Here is an 18157-nt window from a genome sequence, read left to right as displayed (position 1 = left end):
GTAGTCGGTGTTGTTTTATGGGCAGGAAAAAGAAAGGTAAGGGAAAGAATACAGGTATGAAAGATAAATGAGGTATAAAAATGGAAAATTAGAATGCATTAACTTATAGGAATGTCTTTATACATAGGTTATGGATTTTTTTCAGGATTCTTGGGAGAAAAATAGGGAGTCATTTTATATTTTCTTGTTCATTCATGGGATGGGGGTATCACTAGAAAAATCATCATTTATTGCCCATCCCTCATTGCTTTTGAGAAGGTAGGGGTGAGCTGATTTTTTCAACCATGGCAGTCCATGTGGGGTAGATATTCCCTCAGTGCTATTGGGGAGGGCGTTCGAGAAGAATAGTAAAATAGAAAGAAGGGAGAATGGGCAAAAAGATAGAATGATTGTGTTTTAAATTTTAACTTGAATTTAATTAGCTTTTGTTATTGTAGCACTGAATCTTGAATTCTTCCAATGTGTGAGCTGAAACTTGTGAAAGCAGCAAGGAACTGAAAGTCATAAGGGGAAGCAATGGGGTAATGGTAATGTCACTGGACTAGTAACCCAGAGACCCAGGTGACTATTCTGGGGATAAAAGCAAAATAATGCAAATGCTGGAAATCTGAAATAAAAACAAGAAAAGCTGGAAATACTCAGCAGGTCTGTCGGTATCTGTGGAGAGAGAAGCAGAGTTAACATTTCAGGTCAGTGACCCTTCAGAACTGGCAAATATTAGAAATGTAATAGGTTTTAAGCAAGTAAAGCAGGGGTGGGGCAAGAGATAACAAAAGAGAAGGTGTTGATATATCAAGGTCACAAAGAATAACTGACCAGAAGGTCATGGAGCAAAGGCAAACAATCCGTTAATAGTGTGATGAAAGACAAAGCAGAGTACAGAGAGTGTGTTAATTGACAGAAAACTGAACAGCCTGGCCCCAAGCACAAACAGGAAAAAAACAGTGGGTAGGCACAGTAGAAACAAACTAAATACAATAAACGCATAAAAAATGAATGAATAAATGGGGGACCCGTCATGCTCTGAAATTATTGAACTCAGTGTTCAGTCTGGCAGGCTGTAGTGTGCCTAATTGGTAAATGAGGTGCTGTTCCTCAAGCTTGTGTTGATGTTCACTGGAACACTGCAGCAATCCCAGGACAGAGATGTGGCATGAGAGCCTGACATTGTCATCAAACCTGCAGACAAGGGTGGTGCTGTTGTTGTCTGTCATACTGACCTCTACCTTGCAGAGGCTCAGCGCCAACTCTCAGACACTTCTTCCTACTTCCTTCTGGACCATGACCCCACCACCAAATATCAAGCTACTATCCACAGGACTGTCACTGACCTCATCTCTGGAGATCTTCCCTGTATGGCTTCCAACCTCACAGTCCCGCAACTCCGGACAGCCCGCTTCTACTTCTTTCCCAAAATCCACAAACAGGACTGTCCCGGCAGACCCATTGTGTCAGACTGTTCCTGCCCCACTGAACTTATTTCTTCCTATCTTGACGCTATCTTTTCTCCCCTGGTCAGTCTCTTCCCACCTATATCCGTGACTCTTCTGACACCCTACGTCATTTTGACAATTTCCAGTTTACTGGCCCCAGCCACCACCTCTTCACTATGGACGTCCAATCTCTCTACACCTCCATCCCCCACCAGGACGGTTTGAGAGCTCTCCGCTTCTTCCTTGAACAGAGGCCCAATCAGTCCCCATCCACCACCACCCTCTTCCGCCTGGCTGAACTTGTTCTCACATTGAACAACTTCTCCTTCAACTCCACTCACTTCCTTCATGTAAAAGGTGTTGCTATGGGCACCCGCATAGGTCCTAGTTATGCCTGTCTTTTTGTGGGATTTGTCAAACATTCCTTGTTCCAGTCCTACTCCGGCCCCCTCCCCCAACTCTTTTTCCGGTCCATTGATGACTATCGGTGCCGTTTCCTGCTCCCACCCTGAACTGGAAAACTTTATCAACTTTGCTTCTAATTTCCACCCTTTTCTCACCTTTACATGCTCCCTCTCCGACACTTCCCTTCCCTTCCTTGACTTCTCTGTCTCCATCTCCGGCGATAGGCTGTCTACTAATATTCATTATAAGCCCACCAACACACACAACTACCTCGACTACACTTCTTCACACCCTGCCTCCTGTAAGGTCTCCATTCCATTCTCCCAGTTTCTCCGTCTCCGACGCATCTGCTCTGATGATGCTACCTTCCATGACAGCACTTCTGATATGTCTTCCTTTTTCCTCAACCGAGAATTCCGCCCCCCACTGTGGTTGACAGGGCCCTCAACCGTGTCCGTCCCATTTCCCGCACCTCTACCCTGACCCCTTCCCCTCCCTCCCAGAACCACGACAGGGTTCCCCTTGTCCTCACTTTCCACCCTATCATCCTCCGCCATTTCCACCACCTCCAGCGTGATGTCACTACCAAACGCATCTTCCCCTCCCCTGTCAGCATTCCAAAGGGATCGTTCCCTCCGCAACACCCTGGTCCACTTCTCCATTACCCCCACCACCTCATCCCCTTCCCATGGCATCTTCCCCTGCAATTGCAGGAGGTGCAATACCTGCCCATTTACCTCCTCGCTCCTCACTATCCAAGGCCCAAACACACTTTTCAGGTAGAGCAACGATTTACTTGTACTTCTTTCAATTTAGTATACTGTATTTGCTGCTCACAATGTGGTCTCCTCTACATTGGGGAGACCAAACGCAGACTGGGTGACCGATTTGCGGAACACCTCTGCTCAGTCCGAAAGCATGACCCCGAGCTTCCGGTTGCTAGCCATTTCAACACTTACCCCCTGCCCTTATGCCCACATCTCTGTCTTGGGATTGCTGCAGTGTTCCAGTGAACATCAACGCAAGCTTGGGGAACAGCACCTCATTAACCATTTAGGCATGCTACAGCCTGCTGGACTGAACATTGCGTTCAATAATTTCAGAGCATGACGGGGCCCCCTTTTTATATTATTTATTTTTTATGTGTTTATTTTATTTTAGTTTGTTTCTACTGTGCCTACCCATTGTTTTTTTCATGTTTGTGCTTGGGGCCAGGCTGTTCAGTTTTCTGTACTAATGCTTTCTGTTTCACCACACCATTAACATATTGTTTGCCTTTGCTCCATGACCTTCTGGTCAGTTATTCTGTGTGACCTTGTCCTATCAAAACCTTCTCTTTTGTTATCTCTTGCCCCACCACTGCTTCACCTGCTTAAAACCTATTACACAGTGGCGCAGTGGTTAGCACCGCAGCCTCACAGCTCCAGCGACCCGGGTTCAATTCTGGGTACTGCCTGTGTGGAGTTTACAAGTTCTCCCTGTGTCTGCGTGGGTTTCCTCCGGGTGCTCCGGTTTCCTCCCACATGCCAAAGACTTGCAGGTTGATAGGTAAATTGGCCATTAGCAATTGTCCCTAGTATAGGTAGGTGGTAGGGAAATATAGGGACAGGTGGGGATGTGGTAGGAATATGGAATTAGTGTAGGATTAGTATAAATGGGTGGTTGATGGTCGGCACAGACTCGGTGGGCCAAAGGGCCTGTTTCAGTGCTGTATCTCTAAATTAAAAAAAAAAAATTCTGGCCTCTGCCAGTTCTGATGAAGGGTCACTGACCTGAAACGTTAACTCTGCTTCTCTCTCCACAGATGCTGCCAGATCTGCTGAGTATTACCAGCATTTCTTGTTTTTATTACTATTCTGGGGACATGGGTTCGAATCCGACCATGGCAGATGGTGATATTTGAATTCAATTAATCAGGGAATTAAAAAGCTTGTCTAATGGTGGCCATGAAACCACTGTCGATTGTTGTAAAAACCTATCTGGTTCACTGATGTCCTTTAGGGAAGGAAATCTGCCGTCTTTACCTGGCCTGGCCTACATGTGATTGCAGACCCACAGCAATGTGGTTGACTTTTAAAATGCCCTCTGAAATAGTTCAAGGGCAATAAATGCTGGCCTAGCCAGTGACGCCCACATCCCACAAAAATAGAATTAAAAAAATTTCACTGCATCTGCCAGAGGTTGTAAATGTTAAACATTTCAAATGTTCTTATGTCTCATTTTTGACTTTAACTGGATCCTGGTTTTCAATTTTTGGTATCACAGGACTTTATAATTGTATTACCAGTTTATAACTGAAAATTACAAAAACTGCAGCTTAATTGCAGGGAGTGAAGAAAAAAGAAAAATATCAAGTAAAATATGAAAATTGCTTAAAACAATATTCTACGAGAAAATTATTTGAGGACTAGTATTTTGTTGTTCTTCTGTTTTGACTGGCTTTCTCTATCTTATTATCCCATTATTTTCCTCTTTCAGTCTTGTGTGATTTGAAGAATCTTGAATTCACAAATTTTGAGTTTGTAGTTCAGTGTGTTCACATGTTTTCAAATTAGTTGAACTGATGTCTCAACAATGTTTTGGTGTAGGTATTTTTGCTGAATCTTGCTTATGTTATGCTTGTGTTTCGCTCCATGTGTTAAATTTCATAAATAGTACCTCATGACATAGCTGTTGTTTTGAGACCAATGCAGGATCAACTTAAAACTTCCACCTATCATGCAAATGAAAGTTGCAATGGAAACTTCGAAGCTATAGCCCAAACAGTGTTGGTGCATGTTTTTCCATTAAAGAACATCTAACTTCATTTTTCAATGTGCACATGCCTGTTGTGAGTACAGGATTTACAGTTATTTATCCTTGTTTAATATTTGTCATGTTACCAGATATCTGCGATTCTTCCCAGATAGTCAGGTAATAATGCTGACTACGCCAGAGGATCCTCAATCCATAGTCCCCCGTTTATCCGTCAGATCTCCAAGGTAATAATCAAGAGGTATTCAGATGTTTAGAGATTAACCATGCCATGTATTCTAACGGGATGCTAATATTTGCAGTCTGCACTCTTAAGACAACAGATGTTCACTTTGCACTATTAATTCTGTGCACACTGTGGTGGGGTGGGGGGTAGGGTAGTTTTAACTCCAAAAATGGAAGGGTTTGGGTCAAATGTGGGGATTAAACTGTTAAAAGTCTGCATCCCAACCTGCCCACTTTCGGTTTTCATGGAGGCAGGACGGGAACGGATGGCCAATCCACTTCAAGGTGGCAGGTTGGCACTTTAAATATTGTACTGAGGCTGCATGCCTCATTTGTATTCACCATTTGAAATTTAACACTGCATGGCTGGGTTTCCTGGGCCTTGGGAAACTCAAGGTGAGGGGCTCCTAGGTCAGGAGGTAAGTGCCTTTCTACCTACCTGCTGGATCCAGCGTGCCTGTCTAGAATCCTCCACCAACCCCACCCCCACCCACCATGATCAGACAACACCCTGTTCCCCCGCTCCCTCAAGGCGGCCAAACTGCTCCCCACCCCACTACACCACTTGGGTTGCAGACATATCTTGTCCTGCAGCATCCTCTGGACTGCTCCCTGCCCAACTGGAAGCCAAGGTTGTCAATGTTCAAGTTCTCTGTGCTCTACCGGCTTCTACCACTCTCTTCTCCCAGTGGGTGAGGTAAGTTAAAATTTCCCCCTATGTATCAGTTCTATCAAGTGTCCCATGACATTGCTCACAGTAAGTAAGAGGATGCATTGTTACAAGAATTGGGGAATATTGTCAGGTCAAAATCTGTTCTGTCAAATCAAGACTGATGGGGAAAGTGTGAAGCTTGTAGGAAATACATTCTACGTATAAGACTTTTAACAATATACTACTAAACCTTCTGCGGCAGGCATAACCTAATCCAGAATTCAGCTCAAGCAGTGTTAACAGGTGTAAAGAGCAGCGAGGAGAAGACGATGAATGGGAAGGAGAGAAACAAAGGATGGGTGGCAGGAGCTGGAAGGAGGGTGAGATGAGGAGAGGAAAGGAAATAAGAATATGCCAAACAGGAAGGGGAAGGAGACAGTAATTGGAGTGGTAGGCAGGCCATGAAAGTTCTGAAAGCTACGGAAAGGACTTAACTTTAAAAGAAAACCATTGCAGGGATGGAATGGTTGCTGGATCTGGAGGACTGTCCATAGGAAAGGTACAGTGCATACTGTCCAGAGGCAGTGGTGCTTAACCAAGAATAGCATCAATGGAGGCTGACCAATAGATTGCCTTGGAGAAAGAAATATTCTGCAGGGTTAGCGATCTGAAAAATGTTGGAGTGGGCATGTTAGGTAGGATTGCTGTGACAAAAATACATTCGGGGAATGGGTGGAGAGCCATGCAGGTCTAAAGATCCCTAAGTGGGGAGTAGGGTTTGTGCTACTATTGAGGGGCTGAATGGCCTACTCCTGTTCCTACGTATGTGGACTTTCAAAAGTCATTCGATACTATACCACATAATAGATTAGTTAAGAAAACTGAAGCCCATGGGATTAAAATGACAGTGGCAGTTTGGATTCAAAATTGACTACGGGACAGAAAGGAGAGAGTAGTGGTGATTGGTTGCTTTTCAGAATGAAGATAATTATTAGAATGGTGGTCCCCAAGGGTCAGTGTTACAACCACTGCTTTTTTGACATATTAATGACCTAGACTTGTGTATACAGGGCATAATTTCAAGCATGCAGATGATACATAGCTTGGAAATGTAGTAAATAGTGAGGAGGATAGCAGCTGACTGCAGGAGAATATAGATTGGTGAAATGGGCAGGCACCTGTTAAATGCAATTTAATGCAGAGAAATGTGAAGTGATGCGTTTTGTTAGGAAGAATGAGGAGAGGCATTATGAACTAAATGGTATAATATTGAAATGGTGAATGTACAATAATTCTTGAAGGTGGCAGGACAAGTTGAGAATGCTGTTAAGTAAGGATATGGAATCTTGGCTTTATAAATAGAGGCAGAAAGTACAAAAGCAAGGAAGTTATGCTAAACCTTTCTGAATCCAGCTGGGGTATGTGTCCAATTGTGGGCACCACTGTTTAGGAAGGATGTCGAGGCCTTAGAGATAGTGCAGAGGAGATTTATTAGAATGATACCAGGAATGTATCAGGGTGGCGCAGTGGTTAGCACCGCAGCCTCACAGCTCCAGTGACCCAGGTTCAATTCTGGGTACTGCCTGTGCGGAGTTTGCAAGTTCTCCCTGTGTCTGCGTGGGTTTCCTCCAGGTGCTCCGGTTTCCTCCCACATGCCAAAGACTTGCAGATTGATAGGTAAATTGGCCATTATAAATTGCTCCTAGTGTAGGTAGGTGGTAGGGAAATATAGGGACAGTTGGGGATGTGGTAGGAATATGGAATTAGTGTAGGATTAGTATAAATGGGTGGTTGATGGTCGGCACAGACTCGGTGGGCCAAAGGGCCTGTTTCAGTGCTGTATCTCTTTTAAAAAAAAACTAAAATGTGGTACTTCAGTTACATGGAGATATTGGATAAGCTGGGGTTCTTGTCCTTGGAGCAGTGAAGGTTAAGGGGATATTTTAATAGAAGTCTTTAAAATTATGAAGGGTTTTGCTAGAGTAAATAGCATGAAACTGTTTCCAGTGGCAGAAGGGTCAGTAACCAGAACAGACACATTTGCAGAAGAACCAGAAATGACGTAAGGAAACATTTTTTTTTTTTGCACAGTTTGTTATGATCATTTGGAAAGCACTATCTGAAATGGTGGTGGAAGCAGATTCAATAATAACTTTCCAAAGTGGTATTGGATAAATGGTTGGAAGGGGGGAAAATTTGTAGGCCTGTGGGAAAAGGGAAGGGGAATGAAATTGATTGATCTCTCTTTGAAAGAGCCGGTACAGTCAGGGTGGGTCAAATGGACGTCTTCTGTGCTATATCTATTGAGCGATGGAATTTTGGGTGAACTCCAAAAGTATAATTACTTGATTTTTCCTTTTATGCATTTCTAGCAGGTAATGTTTTAATTTTCCTTTTTATTCTACTGTTGGAATAATGACAAATGACTTTTAGAAATTTGAAAGTAAAGTATTTGTGGCCCATCAAGATGTGGAGCTATAATAAGAGCAGTAGTTCGAAAGTAGAAAGAGCTATTAACTGAAACAGAAGTTGTGTTTAAAGCCAAGTCAGGTGCATTATTTTCATTTGTCCTGACTTGATTTGTTGGAATAGTCTTATCGAATTTTTTGGGGGGGCTCATTCAAGGCCATTCTTTCTGCTTTACCTTAGAATGGATGCTGTCCTCTTTGGTCATTATCGTCTCTCACAAGAAACAGATAACCAAACCAAAGTATTTGCTGTTCTGGCTAAGAAGAAGAAGGAGGAGGTAGGTATTAGATGGCTGCAGGACTAGAGATTGTATCATTCTACATGTGAGCAACAGGAAATTATTTTATTTAGAAATCAATGGACGTGGCATTAATTTTCATTTAAAAAGTGATTACATAACTTCATGATTTGAAAAACAATAATTAGGAAGTACTCAGAGTTAAGGTATAATTACCAATTAGTTTGGAAATTTTGTGAAGGCACAATTAACACAGTGGATCAGTGGGCAAGTGCTCTGTGCAGTGTGATACTCATTAAAGAATAAGAAGGTCCCAAATTCAGTCCCTTTCTGTGTTCGTGTACCTGGTTTCTGTTGGAACATCTGGGATGCATTTATCCTCACTGTCAGGTTCGGAAAGTCGGCCTTGATATTCCAGTTATCGAACTTTCTGTATCTAAAAGTGTCTTCAGTTTTCAGATTAGTTAAATGCTGGTAATGGCAGTAATAGGGAATTAAACCATTGGATGGAATGCCTTCAGGCTGACTAATCTAACTGTGACTGTTAGTTGGGTATCAGTCGTATTAGTAAGCAAGAAAAATAGAGGGATTAAGACTAGGAATTTCCTCGGAGCAGTTCGTGACCTTGTTGTCGTTACTTCCTCAGAGCTGTGGTTTCTGCTGGACTTCCAGTGCAGTGACTGAGCTGGAGCAGCTTCAAAGAAAGTCCCAGCCTAGGAAGACAGCTAACATATTTGTGTATTGTATTGTATTCCTTTTTAAGTATATATCATTGCCAGTGTTTAATTTTTTTTTACATTTGCCTTGTTCCTATTTATTGTAAACATATTGTCAGGAATTCCTCATTGTTAAAGAATGGCAAATATAAATCAGCATTTCTCTCCTTTTTAGGAGTAAGTGCTAATTTAAAAAAGGAAGTGATTTATTCTCTCTTTTGTGAAACAGAAGGCTCCAGAGTATCAGAAATACAGATATTACCGACGTGCTCCTTCTTCTGCTCCTGAGACTGAGCACAGTTTTCACGTGGGATTGCAGCTTTGTTCCAGTGGTCGACAGCGATTTAACAAACTCGTCTGGCTTCATCACTCATGCCTGATTACCCATAAGTGAGTATCAGAGTGTGCTGTTGCAGTAAGCAGTATTACGACCACTGCTTTTTTTGACACATTAATAACCTGGACTTGGGTATACAGGGCATAATTTCCAAGTATGCAGATGATACGAAGCTTGGAAATTTTGTAAATTAAAGGAGAATAATAGCTAACTGCAGGAGAACATAGTTTGGTGAAATGAGCAGACACATGTTAAATTTAATGCAGCGGAATGTGAATTGCTGCATTTTGGTAGGAAGAAAGAGGAGAGGCATTATGAACTAAATGGTACAATTTTAAAATGGTGCAGGGACAGAGAGACTTGGTCGTGTATGTACAAAAATTCCTACAGTAATCAATATAACTTTATAATAATCCTTAACGTGGATATTTTCAGCTGTTTACCACTGAGAAACTATCTTTTAAAGGCACTGACTCTTCCTGGGTGTGATTCCATGCAGTCAGCTGCCTTCCAGTAAGTGTCTGTTCTTCATGTGTACACCTAGACAGTTAGTAGGCTATTCGACATTAGGTTGGGCAGCCAAAGGCATGATTCTGTCCTAACCTGATAGTCATGTATACCTCACAGCAGGAATCACTGGGCGATAACAGTGAGTGAGAGTCCAGCATTATAAAATGTTGCTTTTCCCAGAAAATGCACTGTAATCAGCCCTACAGAAAACTCAGACCTGATATTAAATAATCTGTAATGTCTTTCAACCACTAGAGTGGGTCAACTTTGCCCGAGATTAAAATGCCTGTTAAATAAGCCTCCATGGTATCAGAAGGTGACCCCCATATGATGAGACTGTTGCCATGCAGTGTAAAAGGATTAGCTGTACCATAGCATCAATAGTTTGAAGTTTGTTTTCCCAATCAGCCCCAATTATTTGTTGATTTTTCATCCAGCATAGCTCATTTTCGCTCTTTTTGAACAACCTCAATGGCAATAACAGTTAACAGAAGGGAAAAGTGTTGGCCTGGATTTCGCATTGAGAATAACTGTGAGGCTAACTGCATTAACTGTTTTTATGGAGTAACTGTTGGGGAGTAAATCAGACAGCAACTTCCAGTGTCCACAAATCCACAGTTAAACACGGAATCTGGAGTTGTAATCCGAGTTCTCCTGCTCTTCCGCAGGCTGCAGTACAACAGTACCTGGCTGATTAGATTCCGTGTTGAAATCAATGTAAGGGTGTGAAGTTGCAGTACTTACCCACTAGTTACCCACTGAACACAACAGGAAAATATTAGGGCTGGTGCATTCGGGTGTAAGTGAAACTTTAATACTGTGATTAGACCTAATTACTGCCAAGCATTCTGACTCCATCAAGTTTAATTATGTAAGTGTGGAGCTTCTTTCCTTCAGAATTTAATTAGTGTTGGAGATTTTCAAAAAAAACTTTTATTCCCATCTTTCTTTCCTGATCCTTATTTTTGCTTTCTGTACATGATTTAATTATTTTATACATCCTGCTTTAGACTGCATGTCTGTGAGGATTCCTCAGTCTGATCGGTTGAGAAGCCATGCATTGCTTGCCCTGCTCACAGACATCACAGGTCCTTTGTAGAGGGCACCGTACTGGATCAGATGCCTAAGGACAGCAAGTCTCCGCCCAAAATCCCACAGAAGCTCTGTGGGGCAGCTGTCAGCATAGTGAATGGAGAGCACTGTCCCTTCGCCGCTGACTGCAAAATTCAGGCCTTTTTTCCCAGCAAGAAGCACAGGTTACTGTCATAAAGTCATAGTCATTTACAGCATAGAAGGAGGCCATTTGGCCCTTGAGTCAATGTCAGCATCATCTCCACTTCCACCACTCTCGTAGGCAGAGTGTTCCAGGTCATTACCACCCACTGCATAAAAACGTTCTTCCTCACATTCCCCCTGCATCTCTTGCCCAAAACCTTCAATCTGTGTCCCTAGTCCTTGTATCACCAGTTAATGGGAACAGTTTTTCCTTGTCTAACTTATCTAAGTCTGTCATAATGTTGTACACCTGTATCAAATCTCCCCTCAATCTCCTTTGATGCAGGGAGAACAATCCCAGCTTTTCCAACCTAACCGTGTAACTAAAATCTTCCATCCCTGGAATAATTCTGGTAAATCTCCTCTGCACCTTCTCAAGGACCCTCACATCCTTCCTAAAGTGTGGTGACTAGAACTGGATGCAGTACTCTAGTTGGGCCTAACTAGAGCTAACATAGACAACAAGTGACGACGGCATCAGGTTTGACTCTGTCAACCGTCAATATTCAGTGTCAAGAGTCACACGTGAACAATAACAACATATTTATCTGTTGATTTTAATGGAGTAAAACATCCCCAAGTGCTTTACAATTCTGGTCACGCCTAAGCAAAAGGGAGACTGAGGAGCTGGACAAAGAGGTAAGTTTTTAAGGGATCTTTTGAAGGTAGGGAGAGATGTAGCGGGGTGCCTCAAGCACGCTATTGCATGTTCCAATGGCCCTGTGTAAATAAAATGTTTCTAATACATCTCTTCACTGTCCTACTAATAATTTTAAATTGACAGCTCCTCATCACTATCTCCCCGACCAGAGGAAATGGTCTTTCCTTATTCACTCTCTCAAAATTCTTCAAAGTTTTTAAACCTATTATGTCAGCTCCTAGCCTATTGTACTCTATGCATCTCGTATTTAAATATTTGAAATTGCTCACTTTGTTGATCTGCTTGCTAACGTATCTGCACAATTTATTTTGAGCCAGATTCCTTTTCACCTCACTGAATTTTACCGCCTTCAGTGCAATATTTTTGCCTGTTCATTATACTTTTGTACTCTTGCATTGAATCTAACTTTGTTGCTCCTTTCCAATTGTTTCCGTACTCCCACATCTGTTATTTGTCCCATGTCATTTCCTAGTCCTAATTCAAGCAGTACTTCTTTCCCTGTTGAGCTTGAAATACACTCCTCTAGGAAGTAATTCTGGATGTGTTCTCCACTTTGACCAGAGGCATTACTTATCTTCCAGTTCACCATTGGATAGTTTAAATCAGCCAGTGTTGATTTGTTTTTCTTACATATCCCTCTGACACAAATTTTCAAATCCTCTCTGGCCACAGGAGAGGTGCCAGAGGACTGGAGGACAGCGAATGTGGTACCATTATTCAAGAAGGGTAGCAGGGATAAACCAGGTAATTACAGGCCAGTGAGTCTAACATCAGTGGTATGGAAACTATTGGAAAAGATACTGAGGGACAGGATTCATCTCCACTTGGAGAGGCAGGGATTAATCAGGGCTAGTCAACATGGCTTTGTCAAAGGGAGATCATGTCTAACTAACTTGATTGAATTTTTCGAGGAGGTGACTAGATGTGTAGGTGAGGATAAAGCAGTTGATGTAGTCTACATGAACTTCAGTAAGGCTTTTGATTAGGTCCCACATGGGAGATTGGTCGAGAAGGTAAGAGCCCATGGGATCCAGGGCAATTTGACAAATTGGATCCAAAATTGGCTTAGTGGCAGGAGGCAGAGGGTAATGGTCGAGGGTTGTTTTTGTGATTGGAAGCCTGTGACCAGTGATGCACTGCAGTGATCAGTGCTGGGATCCTTGCTGTTGGCAGTGTACATTAATGATTTTGACATGAATATAGGAGATATGATCAGTAAGTTTGCAGATGACACGGAAATTGGTGGTGTCATAAATAGTGAGGAGGAAAGCCTTAGATTACAGGATGATGTAGATGGGTTGGTAACATGGGCAGAGCAGTGGCAAATGGAATTTAATCCTGAGAAGTGAGAGGTGATGGATTTTGGAAGGACTAACAAGATAAGGGAATATACAATGGATGATAGAACCTTAGGATGTACAGAGGGCTAGAGGGACCTTGGTGTACATGTCCATAGATCACTGAAGGCAGCAGCACAGGTAGATAAGTTGGTTAGGAAGACATATGGGATACTTGCCTTTATTAGCCGTGGCATAGAATATAAGAGCAGGGAGGTTATGATGGAGCTGTATAAAACGCTAGTTAGGCCACAGCTGGAGTACTGTGTACAGTTCTGGTTGCCACACTATAGGAAGGATGTGATTGCACTGGAGAGCATGCAGAGGAGATTCACCAGGACGTTGCCTGGGCTGGAGCATTTCAGCTATGAAGACAGACTGGATCGGCTAGGGTTGTTTTCCTTAAAGCAGAGAAGGCTGAGGGTACACCTGATTGAGGTATACAAAATTATGAGGGGCATAGAAGGGGTAGATAGGAAGAAACTTTTTCCCCTTAATGGAGGTGTCAATAACCAGGGGGCACAGATTTAAGGTAAGGGGCAGGAAGTTTAGAGGGGATTTGAGGAAAAATGTTTTCACTCAGAGGGTGGTTGGAATCTGGAACACACTGCCTGAAGGGGTGGTAGAGGCAGGAACCCTCACAACATTTAAGAAGTATTTAGATGAGCATTTGAAACGACGTAGCATACAAGGCTACTGGCCAAGTGCTGGAAAATGGGATTAGAATGGATAGATGCTTGATAGCCAGCACGGACACGATAGGCCGAAGGGCCTGTTTCTGTGCTGTATAACTCTGAGACACTGAATAAACTGAAGATCACCACCTCTACTTTTGGTTGCACTGTTTGATGGCCTGTAATGTACACCAAGGAAGGCACCATTTCCCTTCTTATTTCTTGACACATCCCCCTAGGACATTCTTTTTACAGCCCTTAAGGCCTGAAAGCAGAGGTAAATTTGTGGTGGAGAGAAGTTGTCAACATACATGTGGAAGCTGACCCTGAAAACGACACTACAGGGAAGTTCGTGGTTGTGGGGTGGGGAGCAAACATCAATGATTGGGGAACTCCAGAATGCCTATTTTGGAGCAGGAAGAGAAGCCATTTCTGATGATGAGCTGGATGCAGTTTAAGAGCAGTTCCATGAAGCTGTGAAACAAAGGAAGATGGTATAGGTGGCCTCGTGAAACCCAGCGAAGATGCCAAGAACGATCAGGATGGAAATGCAGCATTTTCACAGTCTCGGGATATCATTTGTGACTTTGGCCAAGGGGCTTTAGCTGTGAACAGGGTTTTAACATCAGTGGTAGAGTTGGTGTAAAGATGCATGGACACTGAACTTGTGAACTATGCAGATACAAACTGATGGAAATGAAGCTGACCGTTAGTCTTGCTCCTTTTCACTTCAGTGTCAGGTCAGGTTGTGACTCCAGGTTCAGGCTGCATTTGCACTATAACCACAGGGTCAGTGTGATTCCAGCCAAAGATTGTAAAGACCTAAAACATTAACTCTGTTTCTCTCTCCACGTATGCTGCCAGACCTGCTGTGTATTTCCAGCACTTTGTTTTTATTTCAAATTTCCAGCATCTGCAGTATTTTGCTTTTATTATAAAGTACAAGTATACTTACAAATTTTGTGCAAGAGTGCACAGATTGCAAATTAATTTTCAAGAGAACAGTCTTGAGATTTTTAATAGAATACATTATGGAATTTAAAACATTTTGTATTTAACGCATCAAAATAGTTGCTGACTAATTTGTGCATCCCAGATAATTTATCTTGTGTGAACAATATTCCAGTTAATTATTTTCTATGAACATGATTACAAATTGTTTCTGTTGGTGGTCTGTTCTGTAGTTAGATGTTGACATTTATTTCTCTTGTACAATAATTTAAGAATTTTTGTGTTCATAATACACAACAGTTTTTTGTTTACCATTTAGAAAAATGACAAGGCAACCAGTTCTTTTACTGTATCATATGTTCCTTACAATTACTGCTACATTATTTGCGGCATGGCTTAACTTTACCACAGTTTTTTTTTAAGAGAATTAGATGCTCATCCAAAATATCCATTCAAATAATTTAGGTACTTGTTGACCTACTCACTAAGAACACTGGAATGTTAAAACAGTGATGGAATCCTCTGCAGTGAGGGGGATTATTGTATCTGTACTAACTCTTGGCTTCTGTTCTCATTCTTGGTTTAAATACTGAGTGGCACAGATATTTTCAAAGTCAATAGAATCACAGAATTGTTACAATGCAGACGGAGGCCATTCGGCCCATCATGTCCGTACTGGCCCTCTGAAAGAGTAATTCCCTCAGTTCCATTCCCCCCTTCTCCCCATAACCCTGCACATTCTTCCTTTTAATAGTTACTAACATTTAGGTGACGTGTCTTCATACTTAAAGGATAATAAAGATGTTCTACTTTTACAACAGAACTTGCAAAAAATGTCTAATTTTTAAATTTCATTTTTTAGGTCAACTGGTGAGACTGCTGTTACCACATTTGACATTGAAAAAATGTACACGCCCATGTTCTTCGCTCGTGTGAAGAGCTTTACAGCATTTGCTGAAACCCCTCTTTAATTTGATCCAATCTGTCAGTTTAGGTTTAGATTCATAGCAAAGCACTTTTATCTTCTACCTTTTGCATGAGTGGAATGGCAATAACTCTACAAGAGGAAGCTGCTTTGAGTTTGTATACAATATTGCTGAGTCAGTGCATTATTTTTAAAGTGCTGGGAGTATTGCAAACAGGTCTGAAATCTCAATCAAAGTTTCATTATGTTGTCACAGATTGATGTCTTTAAGTGATATGCATAAAGAAATTTCAGAGGTCTATAATTAGGCTTGGGGGTTTAAATATAAATATAAATCTTGAGGCTGTTATCATTGGTGACATTGTTTCAATTTTACTGACAATATATTGGTTGTGTCAGAATTTTTACACTGGGTCACCTTAATGTAACCTTCAGTGAAATGTCTCATTTTTACTACAAATGGAATTATTCATGTTATCTGAGACTCTGCAGGAAAACCGTCATTGTCTCTTCATGTCTTCTGACTTCAAAGCTTTAATGGATTTAGAGATTTTTTTATTATTTACTTAAACTGAAATTATGTTTGGATAACAAGAAAATAAATGTTTTCTTCCAATTGACTTTACTGTTTCTTTATTGAATGTTCTCTCTACATAGTAGGCTTGTGGCATTATAATTGCAGTGCCAAAAGCTGGGCAGTCTACATCTGAGTTTTTCTAACAGTTCAAAATCCAGAATCCTCCGTGATTCGCTAAATCTCCACAGTCTAAATACTTGGATTGACTAAGTCAATCTACTGAGGCAATTCACAGGAATAAATGTACCTTTAAGAATTTTGCATCATGGTCGACTACATGACTCCTGTTCATTCACTCATAATATCAACATTGCCTCTTTGTGAGAAAAGGGGTTTATGGGATTTTTCCCATTTGAAATTTAATTTTATTCATATTTATTGTTTTATAGCCATGCAAGTTTTGACTTAAGAATTTTTCAGTAGTACAAGTGCAGAGTTCAGTTATCAGCTGCATTTCTGTGCCTGTCCTTAAATTTTCCAAGTGTTGTCACTTTGAAGTGTTGGCCTGGTTTACACCAGTGCTCAAGTGCAGTTGAAGGTCTTTCCAAGTATGGACAGACAGGACCTGCTTCTGCATTATCTTTGTGCCAGCCATAATTTAGAGAATTGTGAAAATTCACTTAACCTCTCCTGTGGAACATAATGTGAATGATGGAAGATTAACCTTCAAGACCATATGGCTTCACTTGACATAAACCCTGCATCTACTGGAAATGAGCTTCTGAAGCAGAATTCCATGCACAATCCTGAATGCCCAGATATTCCATGTTTGAAAGGTTCATTAAGCTTTTGGCATCAAACTAATATAAAACATAATCAGAAGAGATTTTACTTGTTCACAGTAGACAGAATGTCAAGCTTGCCTTTAACACTTGTATACATTCAGTTTGACCAAGTCTTTGAGACACTTGGGTATCAAAAAAAACCCTTTTCTCCCCCTATAATACAGGAACAGCATCAGTCTTTCAGATTCTAGGCTACCAGCACTGGCCAGCTCGCATTAAAGGGGAGTTTTCTGCAATCTAATGTTTTTCTGAGTAAGATTTCAAATTAATGCCAAATTGTCACATTTTTGTGCTGTAAATATATGTCCCCTAGAAATTAGATTGAGACTGCCAATACTCTTGTCCATTTGGGGTTGACAGAGCAGAAATTTGAATCCGTTCACTGCTTCCCAGATCATTGTTACTGCACTTCTGATCAATAATGTGGCACTAGGATTGTTCTCTTGTTGTTATTATACCATTTGATAAGCATCTAACAACAACTTTTTTATTATGTTTTGGACATATGGGGCTGAATTTTATGAGGGTGCCGCAAATCGCGGTAGCGCTCTTTGAAGTTGGCGGGCCACCTGTGCGGATCCGCTGTCGCTGAGCCCCTGTGATATTTCGCGGGGGGCTCATTTAAATGGAGGGGGCAGGACGGCCACCCCCCCACCACCCCCCCCCGATGACATCGGGGGTGGCCACTCCACCCCTGGCGATGATGACCGACGCCATTTTTCAAGGGCTTCAAGCCCTAACAGATTATTTGAATTTTAAAGCCACCATTACCTTTTATTTGAATAAACTCAGTTCATTACACATTAAAGCCCCTCTTCCACCTTCCCCATGATGAAACAATATATTTATTTCCCTATCTTCACTGCCCCCCCCCCCCCCTCCCAAAACCGAAAAAACATTTTTGCTGGTCTCGATGTTTCAACCCCAAACCTTGCACTCTTTTCCCTTCAACCCCTTCCCACTATCCCCTCAGCCAATTGAATCAGTTTTCACCACTCTTTCTCCATCCGCGCCCCCCCCCCCCCCCCGGGCCTGAGAATTTCACTGCTCCCCACTCCACCTCCTCCCCCACATGCGGACATCCGAAGGCACAGGAATTCTGTTCGGTGGAATATCGGCTTGGGATAGCCGTCGGGACCAGGTAAGTTCATTTGCATGTTTTTGAGTTAATGTTACTATTAAAATGAAGGCCTCACCGCCACCGGTAAAATGCAATGGGGCCTTCACGGCATC

At 41.9% G+C, this 18157-nt stretch overlaps 1 protein-coding gene across 6 annotated transcripts in view; it reads left to right on the top strand.

Moving 5' to 3' along the window:
- fbxo9 (F-box protein 9) overlaps nt 1-16182 on the top strand; it is a 136124-nt gene extending 119942 nt beyond the window's left edge. For 5 of the 6 annotated variants that reach the window (XM_068021353.1, XM_068021373.1, XM_068021363.1 and 2 more), the window contains 4 exons: nt 4724-4819; nt 8119-8215; nt 9122-9282; nt 15500-16182. In XM_068021353.1, the coding sequence (XP_067877454.1) occupies nt 4724-4819; nt 8119-8215; nt 9122-9282; nt 15500-15608 (463 nt within the window). In that variant the 3' untranslated portion in view covers nt 15609-16182. Of the gene's footprint in view, nt 1-4723; nt 4820-8118; nt 8216-8822; nt 9015-9121; nt 9283-15499 lie in introns of those variants that run through there. The other variant, XM_068021382.1, reaches the window with a different exon arrangement.
- The last annotated feature ends 1975 nt before the right edge of the window (nt 16183-18157 follow it).

Source organism: Heterodontus francisci, chromosome 3 (genome assembly GCF_036365525.1).
Source record: "Heterodontus francisci isolate sHetFra1 chromosome 3, sHetFra1.hap1, whole genome shotgun sequence".
Classification (NCBI taxonomy): domain Eukaryota; kingdom Metazoa; phylum Chordata; class Chondrichthyes; order Heterodontiformes; family Heterodontidae; genus Heterodontus; species Heterodontus francisci.
The sequence above is the reverse complement of the archived record's forward strand: the minus strand, read 5'-3'. Positions and strand labels throughout refer to the sequence as shown.